General features: G+C 47.8%; 1 protein-coding gene across 7 annotated transcripts in view; it reads left to right on the top strand.

Annotated features, from left to right (window-relative positions):
* MYO16 (myosin XVI) overlaps positions 1–25,111 on the top strand; it is a 499,683-nt gene that overhangs the window by 386,548 nt on the left and 88,024 nt on the right. For all 7 annotated transcript variants that reach the window (XM_070471419.1, XM_070471420.1, XM_070471417.1 and 4 more), the window contains one exon: positions 15,909–16,011. In XM_070471419.1, the coding sequence (XP_070327520.1) occupies positions 15,909–16,011 (103 nt within the window). The remainder of the gene's footprint in view (positions 1–15,908; positions 16,012–25,111) is intronic.

Genomic DNA, 25,111 nt, shown 5'->3' with positions numbered 1-25,111 from the left:
TAAAATTAAGCACGTTAGAAATTGTCCAGGAAGCTGATGACTTTTTTCTTAGGCAATTCATGGGTTGGAAGCTTCTATGACCAAAATGGCCAGAAATGCATATTTATGTGTAGGGTCCTAAATAGACTTATGAGCGTTCTGCCCCCCATCCCATACCCCCCCCCCCCAAAAAAAACCTTTGACTCAAGAGAAAAGTTTCACCTGCTTTGCCCACAGTAGAATTTTATGAGTTCACAGGAAATTTCTCATTCTCTAATGGATGATCTACTAGCAATTTAACCCAGGGAAACTCTGAGACATAAAAAGATCCTTAAAGCATTTCAAAAATTAATAAGTAACAAGGATAGGGAGATATGCTTTTTTAAAACTACCTTTCACTTACATTTCTCATATGTTATCTCAGAAATCTTTGCAACCATTGCACACAAATATTGCTATAGCCATTTATCAGCGATTTATCAGGTCAAGAATAAGGCTCAAAAAGTTAAGGTTTAAGCAAATACCTCTGGCCTTTGTTGTGTACTGTTGCCTTCCATTTCAGTGGTCAAGGAATCGCAAAGAAAGGCAATGCCAAAGAATGTTCAAACTACCACACAATTGCACTCATCTCACACACTGGCAAAGTAATGTTCAAAATTCTCCAAGCCAGGCTTCAGCAGTACATGAACCAAGAACTTGGAGATGTTCAAGCTGGATTTAGAAGAGGCAGAGGAACCAGAGATCAAATTGCCAACATCTGTTGGATCATAGAAAAAGCAAGAGAATTCCAGAAAAATGTCTACTTCTGCTTTATTGACTACACCAAAGCGTTTGACTGTGTGGATCACAACAAACTGGAAAATTCTTAAGAGATGGAAATTCCAGACCACCTTACCTGCCTCCTGAGAAATCTGTATGCAGGTCAAGAAGCAACAATTAGAACAAGACATGGAACAATGGACCGGTTCCAAATTGGGAAAGGAGTATGTCAAGGCTGTATATTGTCACCCTGCTTATTTAACTTATATGCAGAGTACATCATGAGAAACGCTAGGCTGGATGAAGCACAAGCTGGAATCAAGATTGCCAGGAGAAATATCAATAACCTCAGATATGCAGACGACACCACCCTTATGGCAGAAAGCGAAGAGGAACTAAAGAGCTTCTTGATGAAAGTGAAACAGAGTGAAAAAACTGGCTTAAAATTCAACATTCAAAAAACTAAGATCATGGCATCCAGTCCCACCACTTCATGGCGAATAGATGAGGAAACAATGGAAACAGTGACAGACTTCATTTTCTTGGGCTCCAAAATCACTGCAGATGGTGACTGCAGTCATGAAATTCAAAGACGCTTGCTCCTTTGAAGAAAAGCATGACCAATGTACACAGCATATTAAAATGCAGAGACATTACTTTGCCAACAAAGGTCCATCTAGTCAAAGCTGTGGTATTTCCAATAGTCATTTATGGATGTGAGAGTCAGACCATAAATCTGAGCACCGAAGAATGGATGCTTTTGAACTGTGGTGTTGGAGAAAACTCTTGAGTCCTTTGGACTTGAAGGAGATCCAACCAGTCCATCCTAAAGGAAATCAGTCCTGAATATTCATTGGAAGGACTGATGCTGAAGCTCCAATACTTTGGCCACTTGATGCGAAGAACTGACTCATTGGCAAAGACCCTGATGCTGGGAAAGATAGAGGGCAGGAGAAGGGACGACAGAGGATGAGATGGCTGGATGGCATCACCGCTCCATGGACATGAGTTTGAGCAAGATCCAGGAGGTGGTGAAGGACAGGGAAGCCTGGTGTGCTGCAGTCCATGTCGCAAAGAGTCAGACATGACTGAGTGACTGAACTAAACTGACTAATATATATAACATACAGTAAAATATACAATATGTATAGAAATTAGAAACAACTGATCTGTTTCTAAGAAACAAAAAGCCTAGTTAACACAGGCTTTGAAATGTGTGTATATATATGTGTGTGTGTGTATAAAAGTACATAAATATATTAATATATTGTGTATATATCATTTATATTTATATTATTTCCTCAGGATTTTCACATCATTCATTGATTTCATTAAAAAAAGTCTTCTTATGAAACCGCAGATGTATCATTCATTGAGGTATTTAATATTAAGTGGCAATCACACATGCAACCTAACAAAGTGCAACATTACATGATGCCTGTCCTTTATCTCCCTCTGAAGGTTATTTTATTTCTTCCCCTAAATCTTACCCAAGAATTCTCTAAAGACCTACAAGCTTGGGTGCTCACAGACATCTCTATAAAAGTTATTCATCAGAGTTAATATTGAGTTCCTTCAAACGACCTGAGGCTGTGCTACATGTTAAGGATACAAAGATGGGTCAGTCTTGCCCACGTCTGACGCGTCTCCCAGGCTGAGATGGTACCGGGGCTGTTGCCAGAGCCTAGACGTGAAGCCCGCGACCCCACTGGACTCAATTCTGAGAGGATTCCTGAGTGATGGTGACGAATGAGCTCCTTGCATGAGGTCATGGAGGAAACCCCAGACTTAGAGCAAGACCTGAGGATCTGATTTGAATAAAGGGAGGTGGTGAAGAGCATCAGAAGGCGTCCCGGGAGGATACTCGCATTGCAGGAGCCCGAGCACATCAGACAGACAAGAGCCCAGAGGAGGGAAGAACTGTGCTTTAGGCACGAAACTCGGCCGCGCTGGACCTTGGCACCCTGAGCTGCCCTGTAGCTAGTAAGCACTAAATGTTTAAAACCGTGTGATGATGCGGTTTTATTCCCCTTCACGCTGTATCAGGAGTTGGCAAACTACAACCCACGGGCCACACCGGTTGGTGGCCACACCGGTCATCAGGGAAAGCGTCATCGGCGCACAGCGCACTGTTTGCTCACGAGCTGCTTGTGGCTCCTCCCACGTCACAAAGGCAGTATGCGTGTGTGCGCATGTGCTCAGTCATGCCCGACTCTTCGAGACGCCAGGGACTATAGCCCGCCAGCCTGCACCGTCCGCGGGGTTTCCTGGGCCAGGATACTGGGGTGGGTTGCCATTTCCTTCTCCAGGGGATCTTCCTGGCCCAGGGATCTAACCCTCATCTCTCGCGTCTCCTGTATTGGCAGGCGGGGTCTTTACCACTAGTGCCACCTACAAAGGGAAGGTTGAGCCTAAAATATTTGCTTTGGGGTGAGATCATTGTTTGTCATGATGAGCTGATCCACACACTGTAGGGTGGTTAGCAGAATCCCTGGAAACCACCATCAGATTCCAGGGGCATCGCCTTTCCCGTCATGACACCAAAACATGTCTTAATTCAAAACATACTTAAATGTTGACGATATCTCAAACAGCATGCATCTTATACCAATTGCATTTATTCAGTCAATGTTTTCAAATAGTAATAATAAGTAATCAAGATTTAATGCGACAATTACATGCACATCTTATTTCCCTCAAGCTATGGGTATGCTGGGTTCTAATTCAAAAGTGCTAGTTACTCTTCACTATCAAAGCATCCCTGTTATAGCCTTCAAGAGTGGCATATCTAAAGTGTCTCATTGAACAGGAGGCTTCCCTCATAGCTCAGCTGGTAAAGAATCTGCCTGCAATGTGGGAGACCCCAGTTCGATTCCTGGGTCAGGAATATCCCCTGGAGAAGGATTAGGCTACCCACTCCAGTATTCTTGGGCTTCCCTCGTAACTCAGCTGGTAAAGAATCCACCTGCAATGCGGGAGACCTGGGCTTAATCCCTGGGTTAGGTAGATGCCCTGGAGAAGGGAACAGCTATCCTCTCCAGTATTCTGGCCTGGAGAATTCAGTCTTTGGGGTCACCAGGAGTCAGACACAACTAAGCGACTTTGACTTCACCATTGAAGAGGAAATAAATTAGATGTTAAATGTAGCACTTTGATCCTATGTTCTTAACAATGTACATTACTTGCATTTCTTGGCTCAAGGTGACAACTCAGTTAACTAACATTAGAATTTACTACTTGCTAATTTTTCATGACTCACCACAATGTAAATGTCAATTTTGTCTTTTTTTTTTTAGTTTCTCTTTTTTCTTTTCATGTAATTTTTGAAGGTACCTTCCATTTACAGTTATTACAAAATACCCGCTATGTTCCCTGTGTCGCACGACGCATCAGTGTCCCCTTGAGCCTGTCTTTCACCCAGAAGTATGTGCCTCCCCTCCCCTCATCCCTTTACTGCCCCTCCCCCCACGGGTTTGTTCCCTGCATCTATGAATTGGCCTCTTTTATGTTACAGTCACTAGTTCGTTGGAAATTTTAGATTCCGTGCATCAGCAGTGTCACACAGCATTTATCTTTCTCCATCTGACGTTTTTTACTCAGCACAGTGCCCTCCAAGTCCATCCATGCTTCTGCAAAGCTTCATTCTTGTTCATGACTAAATAATATTCTGTTGTGTGTATGTACCACATCTTCTTTTTGCATGCATCTGTTCATGGACACTTAGGTTGTTCCCATGCCTTCTGCAATTTTAAATAGTGCTGTATCTTTTCAAATTTTTTGGTTTTGTGGGTTTTTTTTTTAATATATATACCCAAGTGTGGGATTGCTGAGTCATCTGGTAGTTCTATTTTTAGCTTTCTGAGAAAGTCCTGTACTGTTTTCCATACAGGCCACCCCAATCAACACGTCCCACCAACAGTGTATAGGGGTTCCCTCTTCTCCACGTCCTCACCAACATGTGTTATTTGTGAACTTTTTGGTAACAGCCGTTCTGACCACTGTGAGGTGATGTCTCACTGTTGTTTTGGTTTGCTTTTCCCTGATATTTAGTGATGTTGAACATCTTTTTATGTTCTTGTTGTCCATCTCTATTTCCTCTTTGGAAAGGTTAAGAATTTGTTCAGTCACTCAGTCTGATTATATGACTGTTTCAAAATTAATACTTTGGGGATGGTGCTTACATGCAATATGTATATTCCATTGTGTGTAAGCCTTAAAGATAAAGGAAGTTCTGCTTGGTGAACTGCTTTGGTGACGACATAGATGAACCTGGGGGACATGATGCTGAGTGAAATAAACCAGACCCAGAAAGACAGAAGCAGTATGATCTCACTTATATGTGGCTCTGAAATAGTAAAAAATCATAGAAACAGGGAGTGGGATGGTGGTTGCCAAAGTGTGGAGGGAGGAGAAACAGGGAGGTGATGGTCAAGGGGGACAAAGTTTTAGTTCTGCAAGATTTATAAGTCCCGGAGGTCCGTGTGCAGCATTGCACCTGTAGTTATCAGTGCTCTCTTGCTATCCTAAAAATGTGCCAAGACAGTAAATCTTGTGTAAGTGTTCATATCACAAGTAAGTAAATAAATGAAATTTTAGAAGTCAAAAGGAAACTTTTGGAGGTGATAGTTGTGTTTATGGCATTCATAGTGGTGTTGGTTTCACAGTTTTTCAGTCGCTAGGTCATGTCCTACTCTTTGTGACCCCATGGACTGCAGCAGATCAGGCTTCCCTTGTCCTTCATCAGCTCCCAGTGTTTGCTGAAACTCATGTCCGTTGAATCAATGATGCCATCCAGCCATCTCATCCTCTCTCGTCCCCTTCTCCTGACCCCAATCCCTCCCAGCATCAGGGTCTTTTCCAGTGAGTCGGCTCTTCACATCAGGTGGCCAAAGTATTGGAGCTTCAGCTTCAGCGTCAGTCCTTGCAGTGAGTATTCAGAGTTGATCTCCTTTAGGATGGACTGGTTGGATCTCCTTGCAGTCCAAGGGACTCTCAAAAGTCTTCTTCAGCGCCACGATTCGAAAGCCTCAGTCCTTAGACACTCAGCCTTCTTTATGGTGCAAGTCTCACTTCCATGCATGACCACTGGAGAAACCATAGTTTGACTGTATGGATCTTGGTTGGCAAAAAAACAATGTCTTTGCTTTTAAATTCAGTGTCTGGGTTTGCGTGACTTTTCTTCTAAGGAGCAAGCGCCTTTTAATTTCATGGCTGCAGTCATTTCACAGAGGTACAGTAATTTCCAAACTCATCCAGTGAATGCATTAAATGTGCATTTCAATACACACTTCAATAAAGCATTTTTTAGATAATGAATATTTTCCTAACTTAGCAAACATAATTGGGTTCAAATACCAAATGCCAAGGCTTCTTTCAGCTCTAGTCACACACTTTCTACCGTAGACACTCAGAAGAGAGTTTCATCGCTGTGGAAATTGTGAGAGCTTGTTTTGGTGCCAGGCTGTTCCTTCAGACATCAGAATAAGTTCATTCCTCTTCATGATCTGCTAACCAATTGTAATAACAATGATATTCAGAGCAGTAGGTTCCTATGGCTGTAAGTAACTCAGTTCAGTATATGAACTCGACATAAACATATTGAAATCATAAAATAACGCATTCGCCACCAATCTCCATAAGATGCCTTCTCTGTTTAGTAGGGAGAGAAAGAACTCTCTACTGTTCAGAGAAGCAACAACGAAAGCAACAATATCTCCAAGCAGTAACCCTCCCTTGGTTTCCTGTTCCTGCTCAAACATAAGAGGTCAGACTGACCCCAGTGGGTATTTGATTAGGGAGTAAATTGATTTAGGGACGAGGTAATTTTACTTAAGCCACAAAGCTTAGAGAGGACTCTCATTTCGGCTTAAGCAGCAAATGAACAGCTGTTCTTTTCAGTTTAGGGAGACAAGCTGTTCTAGTACCTGATAAATACAGGCTACGGGCTCAGCCAGTACTTTCTGCAGAGCATGGATGAGGGGGCAGGATGGAGCCCGGCAGCCTCCCCATCCACCGACAGTGCTCAGCACCCTCCTGGCCACGTGTGACGAGATCGGAGAACAACAGGGTGGGGGTCCTTGGCGTCAACAGTTATTTCAGCTCCATCACGGATCCAGTCCCCCGAGAGGGCCCAGCTTTGCATGTCCCCACAGTAGATGACCCTGCAGTGCGGTGTGTGCACGGGTGGGTATTCTCTACATAAAGATAAACTCAGGCCGCGTTGGACCCAAATACAAACCTGACCAAGGGAAAGATGCCCCGAGGCACAGGCTGTTCAGGAAAGGGAACCCTGTGTGTATTTCACACCAGGACACTTTCAAGTGTTCCACATCCATCTTACTGAAAAACCAGCATATCGTTCTCTTGTACAGTTCAGAGATGGTGGGGCCGCTTGAAGTCACAGAACTTGAGAGCATTGTCATGTAAATTCTAGGCGGAGGCTCTGAATTCATTTTTTATCTGCAGATTCGTATACTGGGTTAGTCCCAGGAGCCAAGGTAGAATTTCGCATTCCTTTTTTTTATTATTCAGCCCCCATATTGTCCGGGATGAGAACCTCTGGCTTAATTACATGTAGTGCATGAACGGACACCACAGGACTGAGGCAGCATGTCCGGGCAGGCTGCGTGGCCACAGGATGAAGGGGAAGATACTTGCAAAGGAGTGGCCAGGGTGTCAGTGGACTTGCATCTTCCGTCATGGTCCGTGGTACCTGCTGCCTTCGCCCCGCCGGCTGCTCAGAGGCTGCGGCCAGTGGACGCCTTAGTGATCCCAGCCAAGGAACACAGCACACCTTCGGTAGAACTCACACCAAAAGGGGAAGAGGGCTTTGCCCAGGCTCTCAGCTGGCCCAGTGGGTCGGGCCCAGAACCCCCCTCCCTGCTCCATGTGATCTCCTTTCTCGTGCGTCTGGATCTCCGCCAGCTGTGACGCAGAAGCCAGGCCCTGAGTTTGAATTTTTGAATGCTGTGTTTGAGAACTGTAACAGATCAATGCCTAGTAAATATGTCTGTGACGACATTAAAATAATAGCCGAATGATGTTATTAACACAGTAGTCACAAGAGCAGTGCCCCCAGCATAGTGAGAGGGGGAAAGGAGACAGAGGAGAAAGTAGCCCTGATTTGGAAGGTTCGGTGTTGAAGGCAGCAGCATGGAGTCTGGCTCTTACCATTTCCCGTTGCTGATCTTCCTCAGTTATCCATGCATCTGTGCGGTGGTTACCTTTATTCTCTCAAGCTGAGTGGAGGCCGAGGAGGGGAGGGAGGGGAACCCACTGGAAACTTTCAGGCCGAGGCGGTCCAGCCGCCAGGCGCAGCAGAGGCAGAGGAATGAGGGCGGCAGAAATGGTTCAGTCGGCTCAATGCAGAGGGTGGTGGGAGCTGATAGAAGGGGGACCGGTGCCCGTGGCAAAGGCTCCGCGTGACCCGATGAGCGTCTCAGGCCTTGTTCTGCAGGGTGAGCGGGGCCCACGGTGGGCCTGGCGGATGGCAAAAGGCAGAGCCCACCCAATGCACGGGCAGCCCCGCGGGGGGATAGAACTCAGACCGACCTCCAGCCCGGGAAGGGGACTTCTAAACCTTAACTGTCACAGAAGAAGAGAAAGAGGAATGACCACACCGAACATGGAGTTTTGTGTGAACCAGAGGATTTTTTGGACAGCTTTCTCTCTTTGCTTCCGCATCCTTTTCTTTAAAAGGAAGAACAAGTGATCCTCTTCAGCTGGAAAGCACTTGTGCGCGTCCTCTGTGTGTCTCATCTCTCCTTCTCACCCTCCCCGCGGCCGCCACGCTGAGATAGATTTTATTTCTCTCTCAAGCCCACTTGTGCTCCCTCATCTTCATACTTCTCACTATTTTCCTGAGGTATGTCAGCCCCGTTGCTAGGCAGCTGTTATCCTCAACCCACCACTCAGCCTCCTGGATGCTGGAAATTAGCCCCAAATAGCTAGAAAACCCCCCTTCCGCACCTGCGCTGTGTTTACTGTGAGAGCAGGAGTACCAGGAGCAAAATGGCGGTCCAGGCACGTGTGTAGAAGGGGCGAAATGCATCCTGTTTTCCCCCGGCCAGACCGCTACGTTTGTGCTGGACGCTAGGTAGAGAATCCACGCAGGGCCCTGTGTGAAAATTATCAAGGGAATGAATGATTAGAGAAGAAACCGCATCCTCATTGTTCTGAAGCTAAACATTAATGGACGACTCAACCTGGAGAAAAGCAGAAATACCCAAAAATAAGCATGAGAAGGTAGACTTTGTAGATTTCTACCAGCACTGCCTTAAGGTCTGGCCATTCTTCCTTGCCTCTGAAAAGCAAAACACTCACCTTCACCTGATGTCCTCTTCCGTCTTTCCCGTGAGGGAGAGCTCCCTCCAACACCTCCCCCTTCCTGTGGATTATCCAGGCCTTTCTCTAGGAGAATGAGGTGACCAGGAATCCTCAAACATCCTTTCATTGTTCTGAGTGAAGTAAGTAAAATGAGTCCCTAATAAGAGAACTGTCATCACCAGGTCTTGAAATAAGAATATCCCATCTTTCTGGAGATACCATTTTAGCCAGAAGAGAGGCATGTTTTGTCTTTGAGCATACGCAGTAATTAGAACACATCTTGGGCTTCCCTGGTAAAGAATCCACCTGTAATGTGGGAGACCTGAGTTCGATCCCTGGGTTGGGAAGATCCCCTGGAGAAGGAAATGGCAGCCCACTCCAGCATTCTTGCTGGAGAACCCCAGGGACGAGGGAGCCTGGCGGGCTGCAGCCCATGGGGCCGCACAGAGTCAGGCATGACTGAGTGACTTCGCTTGGTGACCAGTGCATTCCTTGGCAGAGTATGCAGCTCGTAACAGGTGCTCAGAGAATATTTGCTGAATAGAATTAAATTTTAAGGGGTTTTGAGATTGAAACGTCCATGAAAGAATTTTCTTTGAGAAAGAAGAGAGGAAATGAACATTCAACAAATGATTTCAGGAGATTGCATCTAAGTTTTGTTTTAAGCATTAGCTCAATATATATCCTTTGTATTTTTCTAAGGCAGTGATTCTACAGTTTCATGAAAGTCAACTAAGAATCATCACAATGTTTAACCAGATGCCTGCGGTTACTGAATGAGCTCTTCTTTTGTTTCTAGGACCATGAGGGATAGAATCTCAAAATTGTCCTTAAAACTTGAAGGAACAACCCATTTTGAAAAGAGGAATATTTATTTCATCACTTTCCTTAGATTCTACTTTGCATTTCTTCATTGTTAGCTTCTTCTCTGTTACTGCCACTTCAACCGACCCCTCTTAGAATATAGAGACCCCAGAAGGAAAGGACCAGTGATGTGGTTCTTTCACGTATACTTTGGTAAGTGGTAGTCACATCTATTACTATTCCGTCATCATCTTCAGGATTCTGTGAGTGCACCGAAGAGAGTTTTCATGAATCCTTGATGTAGAAAGAGCACTTAATGATGAATATGTGCGCCATAAAATCATGCAGTAACTGTGATAGGACATGAGGTTGAGTAAGCTCCGGGAGTTGGTGATGGACAGGGAAGCCTGGCATGCTGCCGTCCAAGGGGTCACAAAGAGTCGGATACGACTGAGCTACTGAACTGACTGACTGAACTGTGCTAGAACTTGCTGGGAATTTAGCTTGTAGACCAGCAGGAAGGGGAAGTTGAAAGTCATTAGAGACACATTTCACAAGAGACATGAGGCAGATGGAGTGTCTAACACAGTTTTAGCTTTCAACCCAAGAGAACCCTGATTATTCTGCATCGTAAAAGAAACAGACCCAGTTTCCCATGTGGTCAGTACTGTCCTGTCCAGCCAGGCAGACGGTCCCGACAGAAAAGAAGCTGACCCCAGCGGAGGAAGGGAGAACCAGGGAGGTGCCAAGTCTGGTTCGGGGGAGTCGGTGACATCTGGTCCACACCTCCTTTGGGAGTTTCGCCTCCACTCCCCTTCTGGGTCTCCTGAGTTTTCTGTTTATGGAGAGTTTCCTTCTGTTTATGGAGAGTTCGTCCAGGAAAATAAGGTATCTTCGAAGACTTCTCCATCTCAGTCAGTGTCAGCTTCATCCTCAGCCTCCTCAGTCAAGATACTTGGGGTCATCCTCTCTTTCCTCCCCATCCACATCAGTGTGTGGCAGAGCCTATTGGATCTGCCTCAAACATAGACCAAGTTTATCAGTTCCGACCATTTGGAAGAGCGACATCCTGGGAGGCTCTCCCCAGCCCTCTGCTCATTCCCTCTGCCTGCTCTCTGCCTTGCAGCTTCGACGATTCTTCAGGTGTCCACTGATGTGGCTTATCCGCCCAAAGCCTTGCTCCCTAGGACTCTCTGAGTTCCAGATGAAGCCCTCCTAGTCACCCGTGGGGGTCCTCGTCCCCCCGTGCGGTTACCTCTGTGGGTCCATCCCCTCCATCGACCCTCCCACCTGCTCCAGCCGCCCCGCCCCCCTCGGTTCTCTGAGCATGCGCCCACGGCCCGCCCCAGGCGGCCGGACCCCACACCCCCAGTGTGGACCCTGTTCCCCAGAGAGGGCCTGCCCCTTCCTGGTGAGCTGGAATCTGCTCACCCTGAAACCCTGCTTCATTTTTCTCCATCTCTCTTGGGTCTGGCCTCCTTCCTCCTTTACATTTCTGTTCTCTGTCTCCATCGTGGAAGAGAAGGGCTTTGGTCCAGTTTGTTTCCAGCTGTGTTCCTGGAATCTGTTGTGTGCTCTCAGATGGCAGAGTCCACCTGCAGTGCAGGAGACCTGGGTTCGATCCCTGGGTCGGGAAGATCCCCTGGAGAAGGCAACCACTCCGCCAGTACTCTTGCCTAGGAAAATCTATGGGCAGAGAGCCTGGCGGGCTACAGTCCATGGGGTGGCAAAGAGTCGCACACGGCTGAGCCACTAACACACTTGCCTGTTTTGTTTCCCGGAGTCTGTTTGGTGCTGAGTCACTTTTGGTTGGTTGACTGAATGAGCCCAAATGAATGAAACAGAGGACGCGATTCTGGACATGGAACCAGATACCAGTCACGTCTCTCATCCCAGATGGGGCTGAGACAGGAGGGGGTCAGCTGGAAGAGTGAACACTGACTTCTTCTGTTGGCTGGTCTCTCTGGGGCCCAAGGCAGGTGTCAGCCTGGGTGGCTGGAGGGGACCACCTCCTGGACCACAGAGGCCAGGGGTGTGTGGGAACAGAGAGGAGAAGCCCCTTCTGCAGACCCCCAGCCCGTGCTCAGGACCACGTGCGGCTCTCCAGTGTCCTTACCAGTCGGTCTGGGGTGGGAGTCTCCGGGAGGCCAAGCTTCAGTGCAGGGGTGGGCCGGTGACTCCATCTAGAGGTGACACTCAGACTCCAGAGACAAGATGTTTTCAGTTACATTAAAATAGACTACCTCACCCTGTCTAAGATGACGCTTTTGTCTTTTCAGTTGAAATGTCAGAATTATACCACTTTAAGTGTCAAAAGAACTATATAAAATGAGAAGAGAAAGGCACCGTGTGTTAAGACTTTTGTTCTGACTTGTTAATACTGTATTCAGATACTTGAATTATGTCAATTCCATTCTCCGTGATAATTAGCAGAGTTCCAGAATGAGACAATTATAAAAGAATAAAGAGATAATGTGAGTGATTTCATTTCATTGTGTAACCAGCTAAGTGGTGGAAATGAGCTGATTTTCCTGAGTGTTTGAATGAGTCTGTATTTCATTATGAGCTTAGTTTAATGTCAGAGGAAGGCTCAGTCACCCAGAGGTCAGAGAACCAAGGAGTCCCGTCTCTGAGAGTCCTGTCTGCTGGTGGCCGCCGTGGGTTTGCCGTTTCAGACGTTTGTAAGCAGCCTTGTCCCTTTTACTCTGGAACCGTCTGGGGCCGGGGAGGCTTCCCCTGCGCCTCCACGGCCGGCACTGGTGGAGACAGCGCCTCCGGAGTCAGGCCGCCCCAGTGCAGTCCCGGCCCAGCCGCTTTCACACTGCGTCAGGTCTCTGGGGGGCCTCTGAACCACAGAAGCGGACTCCCTGCCAGCGATGCCAGCCGGGCCCTGGCCCTCTGAGACCCTTCCTTGCCCCTCTCTAGCTGTGGGGGTGGCCCCCAGTCCTTTCAGCTGCATCACCCCACTCCCGCCTCCCTCGCCAAGTGCTGTCCGCCCTGTGGCTCTGCCTTCACACAGCATTTCTGCCTCTTCCCAGGACACCAGTCCTGTGGGATTCGGGCCCTCCCTGCTGGCGTCATCTTAACTGCATCGCATCCTTCAAGCCCATCTCCAAGTCAGCTCACATCCATGTGCTCAGTCATCTGTGGTCTCTGACTCTTTGTGCCCAGCCCGCCAGGTTCCTCTGTCCATGGGATTTCCCAGGCAAGAATGCTGGAATGGGTTGTCATCAGGGGAATCTTCCGGACCCAGGAACTGAACCCGTGTCTCCTGCATCTCCTGCATTGCAGGTGGACTCTACCCACTGAGCCAGCAGGGAAGCGCATGTATCTATTCCATCCGGGGCAGGAACACAATTCAACATCATCCATGTGAGCTTGGGCAAGGGACTTCATTTCCGTGACCATCAGCTTCTCCCTGTCGAAAGAGGGTAGCCATCCAGACGCACTGCACCTTCAAGGAGCATGGGAAGCAGCAGGTGAAAATTCCTGGCACTTGTTCAGTGCTCGAGAAACATTCGGCCCCGTCCTCCACTCCTCCAACCCAGTTTCTTAGCCTCCCGTCCTTGATCAGGTTGCTCACAAAGTTCCTTTGGGTTTTTCCATATGACCTCATGGGAAGACCTCAAAGAACTTTCTGGCCAACCCACTAGTTACTTTCTCCACACAAAGGCAATTCTGTAGACACCGTGCGATGTGCAGAGATGACCCAGTGCCCTGGGGAAGATCACACACTTCAAGGACAGATAAAAATTAAATTCACCTTTATGGCACAACATAGAATTTGTGTCACATCCTGAGAAGCACGCAGGTACAGTACCGAGAGAGGGGAGAATTCCTGCTCCGTGTCTTGCCAAGGACCTCACAGCAAATTTGCTGCAAAGCTGAAACCTGAGTCTGGGTTTAGGTCCCCAGTCCAGTTTCTTTCCTGTTCAGACACATTATACAATTATGTTAGTCATCACCTTTGAACCCCTCGAACGCGGTAACGCACAATCCCTTTGTGCCCGCTGATGCCCTCAGGTCATGTGCCAGCATCTCTGGGGAATGCCCATCGCCTTCAGGTGGTCCCCTCCACCGCCCCCTGCAGTTTCCTCCTGGCTCCCAAGCCCCCACACACAACCCCGTTATCCCTGTCCCACCCTGGAAAGACCCTCTTCTGTTCTGCAGCAACCATAATAAGACCAGTTTAAGACAAAAAAAAAACCCAGCAGATAACCAACTCCAGTGCCTACTGGGTAGGAAAGCATATTCTTGCCTCTTATCAAAAAAAATAAAGGAAAAATAATCACTGAATATCATCCACAGATCGTCTTAGACCATTTGATGTGATCACAACGATGAGCGAGAGCTTTCAGAGCCTCGCCTCTGGGGCTCCAAATGCATGCTCAGTCTCTGCTGCTATTTTTACTCCTTCTGTACCCGGAGTTAATACATGAGCGAAAAATCTAGGTTTGAGAGGGAAGGGAGGTTGCTGATGCTGCTGTATTTATTTTGCCTGACTCATGGCTAGCAGGACGATGACGATGCTCAATCCAGGGCAGATAAAATGTGAGTTGTGGGGGACAGCGCTAGAAGGATTTTAGAGAGGAAATGAAAGTCTGCTGTTGCAAAGGTCACACAGGTGTATTTTCTCAGGGTTTATGCTGTGCCCCAGATCCATAGTTCCTCTGCACTGCCCCCAACCCCCGACCCCACACGATGGACACCTAGTTTCTCTTCTAGACTTGCAGAAATAAAGATGTGGTGCGGCTGCCAGTGGGGCTTCCCAGGTGGCTCTGGGGGTAAAGAACCCGCCTGCCAATGCAGGAGACATGAGAGACATGGGTTCAACCCCTGGGGCAGGAAGACCCCCTGGAGGAGAGCATACAACCTGCTCCAGTATCCTTGCCTGGAGAATCGCATGGGCAGAGGAGCCTAGCGGGCTGCAGTTCACGGGGTCGTGAAGCATCAGACATGATTGGGTGACCGAACATGCCCACGTGACCGCCGGCGGGACACGTCCACCCTGTCAGTGCTCGGGTGGGGAAGGTGGAGGGGGGTGGCGGGCAGCCAGGAGTGCAGGGGATTCACTGCTTCCCTTGGGAAGCAGAACATCTCTTGTAGAAGATGCCAGATTTGCTGCAACAAACTTTAGATGAAAAGCTAAGATGTTCCACAGAAACAAACAGAGAACTTCGGTGATTTAACGATCGGCAGTAAGTTCCCGGGGTGGCCCAATGTGAGGATTATGAGCACACCAGATACGGCCCCGTCGTTTCTCGCTTTCCTCCGGTTCTCCTCCTCCCCTCATCTTCCTCCCTCCCCTCCCCTCCTCCTTCTCCGGAAGCCGCGTTGCTTCATGTCAGGTTAAATGCTACAAGTGCAAAGGAAAATTTTGCATCCTTTTTTTTTTAAATGGGTCATATAATCTTAAAAGACATTTTTTTTAGAAACCCAGAGGAAAACTTTATATAGTCATGAATTTCAGCCGGAGAGTGAAATTTAATTATTTGGAAGAACTTTCCAAAAATAAAGGGTCCTTCTAGAAGATTTAAAGCACTCAGTCTCTACTCTATGGGGAGAGCACTTCTCTACCTCTCACTTAAATAAGACTTCTGGGCACTTTGGTCTTCCTTTATTATAGATTCTAACTACATCTGGATGCACTCTCAAACACTGATAAAGAATGCTGGAATATCCTAAATGGTGTATTTTAAGAGTATTCGAAAAATCTACATGAGAACTAATAAATTCCATATTCTTTGTCTCCGAATGCCCTTTTGATAAATGGTTTGCATCTCTCCTGGTAATATTAAAGGTACATTAGAGGACTGAGGAGTAGATTTGGTTCCTTTTAAAATCACATCCTTGTAAAGGACAAGGGCTGTTCCAGGTGATCCAGGGTGAAATTCATGACGCACGGAGGGGTCAGGGTACAGAGGACAAAGTAAGAAAGGGGGAAGATTTTAAAAACTGGGTAACAAAGGCAACGCTGCTGAAAAAAATCGTTTGCATGACCAGTTCACTCAGGGCTCTCCTGTCCCCGCTGCTTCTTGCAGGTACAAGCCTTTGGCCGAGACCCTCCCCAGCAACGAGAGGACACTGCCCGCGGAGGAGAGGTGCCGGCTGGCCCTGCAGCACTGCCGGTTCCCCGGGTGGCAGGTGGGTGACCCCCAGGCTCCTACCAGAGCAGGTCAGGGCTGCCAGTAGGTGAGCTGCGTCATCGCGGGAGCCGCCCGTGCGTGCGTGCGTGTGTGTGCGCGCGCGCACTCCGTCGCTTCAGTTGTATCTGACCCCATGGGCTGTAGCCCATCAGGCTCCTCTGTCCATGGGATTCTCCAGGCAGGAATAGTGGAGTGGGTTGCCGCTGCCCGAGACTCACCAGCAAAACCAAAGTGCCGTGATGTGTTTGTCTAAGAGAGATGCCAAGCGTAGTCCCCGAACACACAGCAGCCCTGATTCACCAGTTTCATCAGCAAACACAGGACAAAGGAAGCCCGGAGCCTCTGTTTATGACTCAGGGAGGAGTTCAGGATCGAGTGTTCCTACATCTCAGCCCCCAACGTAGGCAGCAGAGCCTTCTGGAGCGTCTAAAGGGAGAAGTCAGAGGAACCAAGACGGGGTGGTTGACAGAGCCCAGGGTTCCCTGACATGATAGCCGTGCTTCCAGAGGAGGAAGGAGCAGGGACCTGCTCTTCAGAAACCCAAGGGCGCAGTCTGGATTTTGTTTAATCCCTGAAGCAACTCAGAAGGCCGCCATGACTGGTGCTAGGAAGAGGAATGTGAAATGTAAAAGAACTGAGCAACAGAACTGAGCAGTCACGGGAATCAGGGTCCATGACACCAGGAATGCCTGCAAGTTTCTAGCTATAAAACATCTGAACCTGAACAGGAGGCAAAGAGTTTGGTAGCCAGTAGTTTCGGCAAAACATTAACAATTACGGGAAAGCAGAGGTAAGTCTCATCTTTTAAAAACGATGGGGAGATAAAGTGTCTCCAAGGGAAAATGTTTGACAGTTGATGAGGCCATAAAAGGCCTCTGCTTTAGCGCAGAAATGACATGAAGAGAAGGTGCAGACTTGCTGGTATGTCTGAAAGGGGAAGACAGGGTGGGAAGGCAGGTGTTGAGCCCTGGGTTGACACCAGCATCCTCACCCGTCCATGATGAAGAACCAAGAACCTAGCATTTTAGCATGGATGAGTAACGATTTAATTGTCAGTGCCACCCAGGCTCTTTCTTCATTATCCTTTCTCCTGTTCTTTCCCTTTTTTAACTAATAACGGAGTTGAACTTTAAATAGCGGTCTGAAGGAGGACGCGCACACAGCCTGTAGTAGGCACAGATGCACATCCGTGCCAAAAGACAGGATAAAAAAAGGAGGAGGAAGGAGGAATTGCTAACAGAGAGTGAAGTCAGCGAGCCACGCAGGAGTCAGTGGCATCAGACGTGGGGCTCGCGTGCGGAATCATTCCACAAGCTGGAGGTAGTGAAGTCATTTCAGCTGACTCACTCTCAGAACTTCAAGCCAGTGTCTGGGGAAAGGGGGCGACAGAGGACGAGATGGGTGGATGGCATCACCGACTCAAGGGACATGAGTTTGAGTAAACTCCGGGAGTTGGTGATGGACAGGGAGGCCTGGCGTGCTGCAGTCCATGGGGTTGCAAAGAGTCAGACACAACTGAGCAACTGAATAACAACTGAACAGAAGTTAATACAGAACACAGAGATTTCCTGTTGCATTTTGCTCTTTAACAAACACAGATAAGGATGATGTACTTTTATTAATGTTGAGAAAGAACGTTGAGTTGTTGAGTGATCTGGGAAGATTCTTCCACTGAGAGAGGGACTGGCAGGAACCACAACACCTGACCAGCCTTTAGGTCCTCCAAGACACCTGATTGGAGTCTGGGGTCACATAAGGAGGGAGGGGGCCCCGGGGACAAGCCAGGGCAGCCAGGCAGCTGGCCCTCCTCCGTCTGCTAGGACGACTTTGCCGCTGGGTACGGTGTGACACTGAACCTCACGCACACTGGGCCTTTGAAAAAGTACATCAAAATAAAACATGGGGACAAGTTCCCATTTCATTACACTAATTTATTTTCCTTGGCTTTTTTAAATCTCCCTAAAGGAGGCCAAAGAAAAGAAGAAATGTATTCATTTGCAGATCATATTTGTTTATGCGTACCTTCTTGAATAGTTAGGAAAGGTGGCTTTCTTCAGCTTCTCTAAGATGTAACCTTTCATATTCTTTATGCTATAAGACAAATTATTGACTCTAGAGAAATAAAGCTTATTCCTATTTCACTCTTGTACTAGTCAGAAGGCAAACGATTTTTTTTAAAAATCTTACTTCTTACCTAGAAAGCCAGACCCCTCAGTTTCAGAAGTAAAGCACTTGTTTGAAATGTGCTGAAAGTTAGAGGCAGAGTTGTTACGCCTCTCTTGTGAGAGGTTGACAAGGACAAGGATTAAATAGAAAATGTTTGAAGCAGCAGCAGGTCCTAATGGGTGGTTTCCTTCAGGCACCATGGCCCTCAGATTGCTAAGAGGCCAACCTGTGTCCAGGAAGCAGCCCTTATGCATCCTCTGGCTCCGAATGGTTACCGTGAAACTGATGGCTAGTCTCCTCCATGGTGCTTAGAAGCGACACTCAAACAGGAAGAAATTGGAGTCATCCTTGGCTGCGGGAATCTGCACAGAGTGTTAGCTAGAAATTCTATTCTTTGGACTGAAAAGCGGATCCTTTATCATGGCTCTCATGGGTCTTGAGGATCCTATGAGATCACTTCCTGTCTCCCCAGCATCCATCACAGCCCGCGCAGGAAACCTTCACAGCGTCAGCTCAGGGGCTCTAGCTGCAACACTCCTCTTCTTTTGCACGTTAGAGCAGTTCACTGAACACTGGGGTCTTCTGTTGCGTACGAGGAGAGACAGTCGTCTTCCCTTCAGGGTTTGTTTAGAGATCTGCGTGTGCTGTTTACTGTTCATGTAGCCGTGGGTTTGGAGTCAGCACGCGAGGCCTTGGAATTTCTGAAATCTCATCAGTAATGATTCCTCTCATCCTGGAAGTCTGTTACAACAACTCTGAGGGTGTTATTTATTTATTTATTTATTTTGCTTTGTTTTACCTGAGTTAACCCAGAAGAAAGAAAGGAGGCAGTGAACAGGAATAACCTCATTGCAGACATGAGGAAATCGCCTTAGAGATTGGATTCCTGATCAAAATGCAAGGTGGGGGCGAATATTTGGTCTCGGCTGGAAGGCCCTTCACCGGGATCTGTGGCGGGTTCCTTCCGCTGCACTCGCTCTGATCTGTATCTTTCAATGCAGCCACTGAAGGCCCCTTTACTCAGACGACAGAACTTGAAAGGCACAGATTATGCTTCCAGACCGGGGCTTTGATCAGAGGCGCTGGGAGGTTCCTTGATGAGCCTCGCAGATGGCTTCCTGCGGTTAGTGTCTTTTTTTTCCGTTTCTCATGCACCCGGTCGATGGAGATAAAACAAGCTGGCTGCTTGCTGTTGCTGCCAGTTCTGATTGGAATCTTTCTTAAGTGAGCATCAGCCCCCTGACCCTTCCATGGCCATGGCCAGGGAGGCCGGGTCCTGACTTAAGGAAGAGGAGGAGGAGGAGAAAAGGGAGAAGAGGAAGAACTGGGCTCAAGGGAGGCGATGTTTGGTTCTGTCCGATGTGCAATGTCCTCTCTAATCTGAGAGCGGGCACCTGGCTGCTCCAGGCACCCAGGGATGCCGCAGGGCTGGCCAGCATCCACGGTCCAGGTGCCACCCCGGCGTGCTCGCCTCGCCCTGACCCCGTGGGCAGAGGCAGGCGGAGACCCGTTCTGCCGAACCAAGTGGCAGCGCCCCCAGCAGGCGGGTGGCCGGACCTTGTCCCCACCTCCCGTCCTCCGCTCGTGTCCTCGCCCCAAGGTCACCCAGCCCGTCTCCTTCCGAGCCGCTGCCTGTCTATCCCCCGCCAGCGAGTGAGCGCCTTCAGGAGGCCGCGTCCGCCCCCTGGACCGCTGCGTCTCCAGCAAGGCCGTCTCACAGGCAGGTGCTCGGGGCAGACTTGCCTGGCCGGTCAGTGGGTCTTTGTCAATAAGAAACCGGACGACTCTTATCTATGAGGACGTGGGCTTCTCAAATAGCACTGGTGGTAAAGAAACGCCTGTCAGTGCAGGAGACGTGAGAGACTCGGGTTCGATCCCTGGGTTGGGAAGATCCCCTGGAGGAGGGCATGGCAACCCACTCCAGGATTCTAGTCTGGAGAATCCCTGGACAGAGGAGCCTGGCGGGCTGTGGTCCAGAGCCACAAAGAGACAGACACGACTTAGAAACTAAGCACTCACTCACATAGATACACAGACTTGCACGAGTCTGTGAAGTCTGTAAAGTTCACAAAACCCAAGAGCACTAATGTCTGAAGAATGGTTTTAAGATGAGAGTCATATGGAATTTTAGCGTGTCTCTATTTAGAAGGTGAAATGAATTCATGGATTACTTCTGTAATTAGAGATGATTTTTAGAGTTTATAATTACTACCTAAATACAGTTTAAGTGGACTATTGCATGGGGCCAATTTAATTATTTTAAGCATGTATGAAAAAATTGTAAGTCACACGGACAGTGCTTTTCCTAAAGCACTTTTGTTTCCAAAAGAGCAATTAACCTGTTGGATAGTTCACACCTCTGGTCCTTACTTCCCCAAGGAATCATCACAGGATTTGAGCTGGTCACCACAAGTGACCACAAGTCACCAGTTTGGGCAGACTCAGTCCTGGCATTGCTTCCTTTATGTTATCAACATCACTGCTTTAACAGAAGGTGGTTTTAACTCGATGAGAAGTGAAGGAAAACTGTTAGGCTAGAAAGGCATCAGTGCTTGGCGGTTTCTTGTTCATGTGCATGAAATGACAAATTTTAAAAACACGCTGGATGAGCTTTATCCTTATTTCAAAGCAGAATTTAAGTACGTTGCTCAGAAAGCAGTAGCAGTTTCCTGAAATGATTCGAGTAGATGCTACAGGACTGACTTCCAGGACAGTTTTGTGTCTCACCAGAGGTATTTTTCTTTATGAAACAAAAAGTCTACAGATTACTTCTTTTGTGGGGGAAAAAAAATCAAACAGTTTTGAAAATAAGTTAAACAAACCCACTCGTTATTAACTTTCTGCTATTTGGTATTTTTAAAATCACTCAGGTGTTTCATTTATTTAAATATATACATGTTTAATTTGGTCCCACTTTAAAAGGTACCTTTAAAAATAATCCGTCCAGTCGATGTTTATTTATAAAACCCTCTCTGCCTGATTTTCATGCCACACAGCAGCGATGGGCGGGCCTGTATTAGCCATGCTGTTTCACTTCCATAGAGGGGGAAACTTTTGAAACTAATTCTAAGTGGAAAAAGAAATGGTATCATCTGATTTTCACACATTTTATATGAATCAACTGGGTAGGGGATGCTGTCTTCTGTGTAGTTCGTTGAATGCTATATTCATTTTAAAGCCACCTGGAGGGAGATGAAGAGAGAAACAGATCTCTCTGTTCAGGGGCACCAGGGCGCCGGGCAGCCCCTCGCTTAGCAAGGCTTCCACAGGGATGGCTTTTACTGTCGTTCCAGAGAGTTCTAGGACTCTGGGATGAGGGGAGCCTCGTGGACGAGGAAAGGCATTCCATGCGACGCCCGTCACAGGACTTCGTGGAAGGAGAAGCTGAGATGATAGCCTCAGGGAGACTTCCTGCATTCTCTGACGCCGTGAGGATGGGGAGTCAGACACAAGAGGGCTCCCGATGACTTGCTCAAGTAAAGAATCCACCTGCAATGCGGGTGGATCCCAGGGTCGGGAAGACCCCCTGGAGGCGGGCATGGCAACCCACTCCAGTATTCTTGCCCAGAGAATCCCATGGACAGAGGAGCCTGGCGGGCTAGAGTCCATGGGGTCACACAGTCAGACACGACTGAGGGGCTAGAGAACAGCAGTGTATACAACAGATAACTGATGAGAACCTACTGTATACCACAAAAACAGATAACTGATGAGAACCTACTGTATACCGCAGGGAACTCTACGCGGTGCTCCGTGGCGACCTAAATGGGGAGAAAATCCACAAAAAGAGGGGATATACATACATGCACAGTGGAGTCACGCTGCTGTACAGAAGAAGCTGACATGACATTTTAAAGCACCTGAACCCCAATAAAAATTTTTTTAAATGTTGTTTTTTTAACCCACGCCAGTACTCTTGCCTGGAGAATCCCACGGACGGAGGAGCCTGGTAGGCTACAGTCCACGGGGTCGCAAAGAGTCGGACACGACTGAGCGACTTCACTTCACTTCAAGGAAGAGAAAAGGGAGAGATTACAAAAGAACTAACAGAAAGCAAACCCCAGATTCAGTGAAGTCTACTTTCCCTGTCTGTGCTTACTCACTGCCAGCGCCATCACGGTTGTTGTTTTCTTTGTCATCTTCCTCTGAGGCAGGTTTCATCCTCCACATCCTCTCACGTAAGGCATGGCCTAGATTCCACTGCGTGTCTTTCTGAAATATATGGCCTCACAAGGATTCACTCTGACAGTGCTGAGAATTGCAAGATTAACATTTTACCATAACATTAAATAAAATCAGTTGGATGAAGGATTTATTATTTCATTAATCTAAAATAGTCCAGTAGAGAAAAGATAATAAAAGTAAGAGCAAGAAACTGTTCAAGTTTTAAACCTGCTCCACTTTCTTTACATCTTCAAAGATGAGACAATCGTATTAGGGCCCTTGGCTCTTATTAGTACAATAAATTAATGGTTTATAGCCTTTGTTTTATTACTGGAGGAGCACTTTGTAAATCAACCACAAGTATAAGCTAGAAAATAGCCTATAAAACCACGCTTTCTCTCATGTTCCTCCTCTTTCTCTGGCATTATTACTGTTGAGCATAATAAAAACTTGGTATCTAAGAGTATCTCTTAGTAGTGTGCAGTATGACTGGGAATTACTGTATATGTGCACATATATTTATTTCCATTTTTCTCAGGTTCTAAACACATACATACACACACATATGTGATGGTGATTTTGTTACAAAGGGTTCGATCTTTGTAAGAAATTTGAAAAATAGAGAAAATTAAAGAAGAAAACATAGATCACAGCCATCACTAACTGAACTACCTAGAGATAATGACCCCAGATGCTTGGTGTGTATTCGCTCAGTTTTTAAAAATAACATCATAGATGTTTGATTCTTGGACAGTGTGCCTCCCTTTATACTGAGGACAGATATTACGTCTCTTTTTTCTTATATATTTTCACACACACGTGTGGGTCTGTGTGTGTTTCACAATCATACCCCCAGAGATCTGGTCAGAACAGACAGGCTGTGTTTGTTGAATGGCTGAATGAAGGACTCTCCTCACCCCAAGCGCCTTTCGAAGACGGAAGCATGCGCGGTAGAGTCTTGCTGCTCCGGATGCTCGTCTCTTTTAAAGCGATTCTGCGTTTTTCCCTCTCAGCCTCGTTAAGCAGAAAGCTCAGCGTAGCGTCTGGCACTCAGTCAGTGCTAAGCGAGAGAGGGCTATGCCTCCTGCGAACCCGGTTTTTCACGTCTGAGGAATCAGTCCCCTCTCCTCTGTCAGCGGGACCTTGGTGAGCCCCATTTGGCGTGTGTCCTGCGGTCACACAGGCAGGGTGCCGCCATCTTGGGGAGGAACCGCCTGTTCCCCTCACGGGGGAATGGGGAAGTGGACCGCGGGCAGAAAACCCTTCAAGAGCTACAGGAAGTGGACCGCGGGCAGGAAACCCATCAAGAGCTACAGGAAGTGGACCGCGGGCAGAAAACCCATCAAGAGCTACAGGAAGTGGACCGCGGGCAGAAAACCCATAAAGCCTTCGACTGTGTGGATCACAGTAAACTGTGGGGAATTCTGAAAGAGATGGGCATACCAGACCACCTGACCCGCCTCTTGAGAAACCTGTATGCAGGTCAGGAAGCAACAGTTAGAACTGGACATGGAACAACAGACTGGTTCCAAATAGGAAAAGGAGTACATCAAGGCTGTATATTGTCACCCTGCTTGTTTAACTTATTTGCAGAGTACATCATGAGAAACGCTAGGCTAGATGAAGCGCAAGCTGGAATCGAGATTGCCGGAGGAAATATCAATAACCTCAGATATGCAGATAACACCACCCTTAAGGAAGAAAGTGAAGAACTAAAGAGGCTTTTGATGAAAGTGAAAGAGGAGAATGAAAAAGTTGGGTTAAAGCTCAACATTCAGAAAACTAAGATCATGGCATCCAGTCCCGTCACTTCATGGCAAATAGATGGGGAAACAGTGGAAACAGTGGCTGACTTTATTTCTCTGGGCTCCAAAATCACTGCAGATGGTGACTGCAGCCATGAAATTAAAAGACGCTTACTCCTTAGAAGGAAAGTTATGATCAACCTAGACAGCATATTAAAAAGCAGAGCCATTGCTTTGCCAACAAAGGTTCATCTAGTCAAGGCTATGGTTTTTCCAGTGGTCATGTATGGATGTGAGAGTTGGACTGTGAAGAAAGCTGAGTGCTGAAGAATGGATGCTTTTGAACTGTGGTGTTAGAGAAGACTCTTGAGAGTCCCTTGGACTGCAAGGAGATCCAATCAGTCCATCCTGAAGGAGATCTGTCCTGGGTGTTCATTGGAAGGACTGATGTTGAAGCTGAAACTCCAATACTTTGACCACCTAATGTGAAGAGCTGATTGGAAAAGACCCTGATGCTGGGAAAGATTGGAGGCAGGAGAAGGGGACGACAGAGGATGAGATGGCTGGATGGCATCACCGACTAAATGGGCATGAGTTTGAGTAAACTCCAGGAGTTGGTGATGAACAGGGAGGCCTGGCGTGCTGCAATTCATGGGGTCGCAAAGAGTCGGACACAATTGAGTGACTGAACTGAACTGAACTGAAGCCCTCCCTGGGGGAGAACCAAGGTGGACAATGTGCTAGGGGGTCTCGGGGTCCCGGGGTCAGGTGGGCGGGGACCCTGAAGGGCACACCCACAGCCACCGAGTCCAGGCTGAGACCCCGAGGGCTGGAGAGTCACGGGCTGGACCAGAAGTAGTGTGTGGGGGCGGGCGTGCTGCCCCCCCCCCCCGGGGGGGGGGCGCCCCAGAGAAGAGCCCCGAGCCCCGGAGAAGAGCCCTGAGCCCCCACCACGAGGCGGAGAGCGGCCCCTCTGCGAGGCGGTGCTTCTCAGTCTCTGCTCTTCCCTCCCCAGGAAGGAGA

Source organism: Odocoileus virginianus, chromosome 8 (assembly GCF_023699985.2).
Source record: "Odocoileus virginianus isolate 20LAN1187 ecotype Illinois chromosome 8, Ovbor_1.2, whole genome shotgun sequence".
Lineage (NCBI taxonomy): Eukaryota > Metazoa > Chordata > Mammalia > Artiodactyla > Cervidae > Odocoileus > Odocoileus virginianus.
This window is presented reverse-complemented; position numbering and strand designations above follow the sequence as displayed.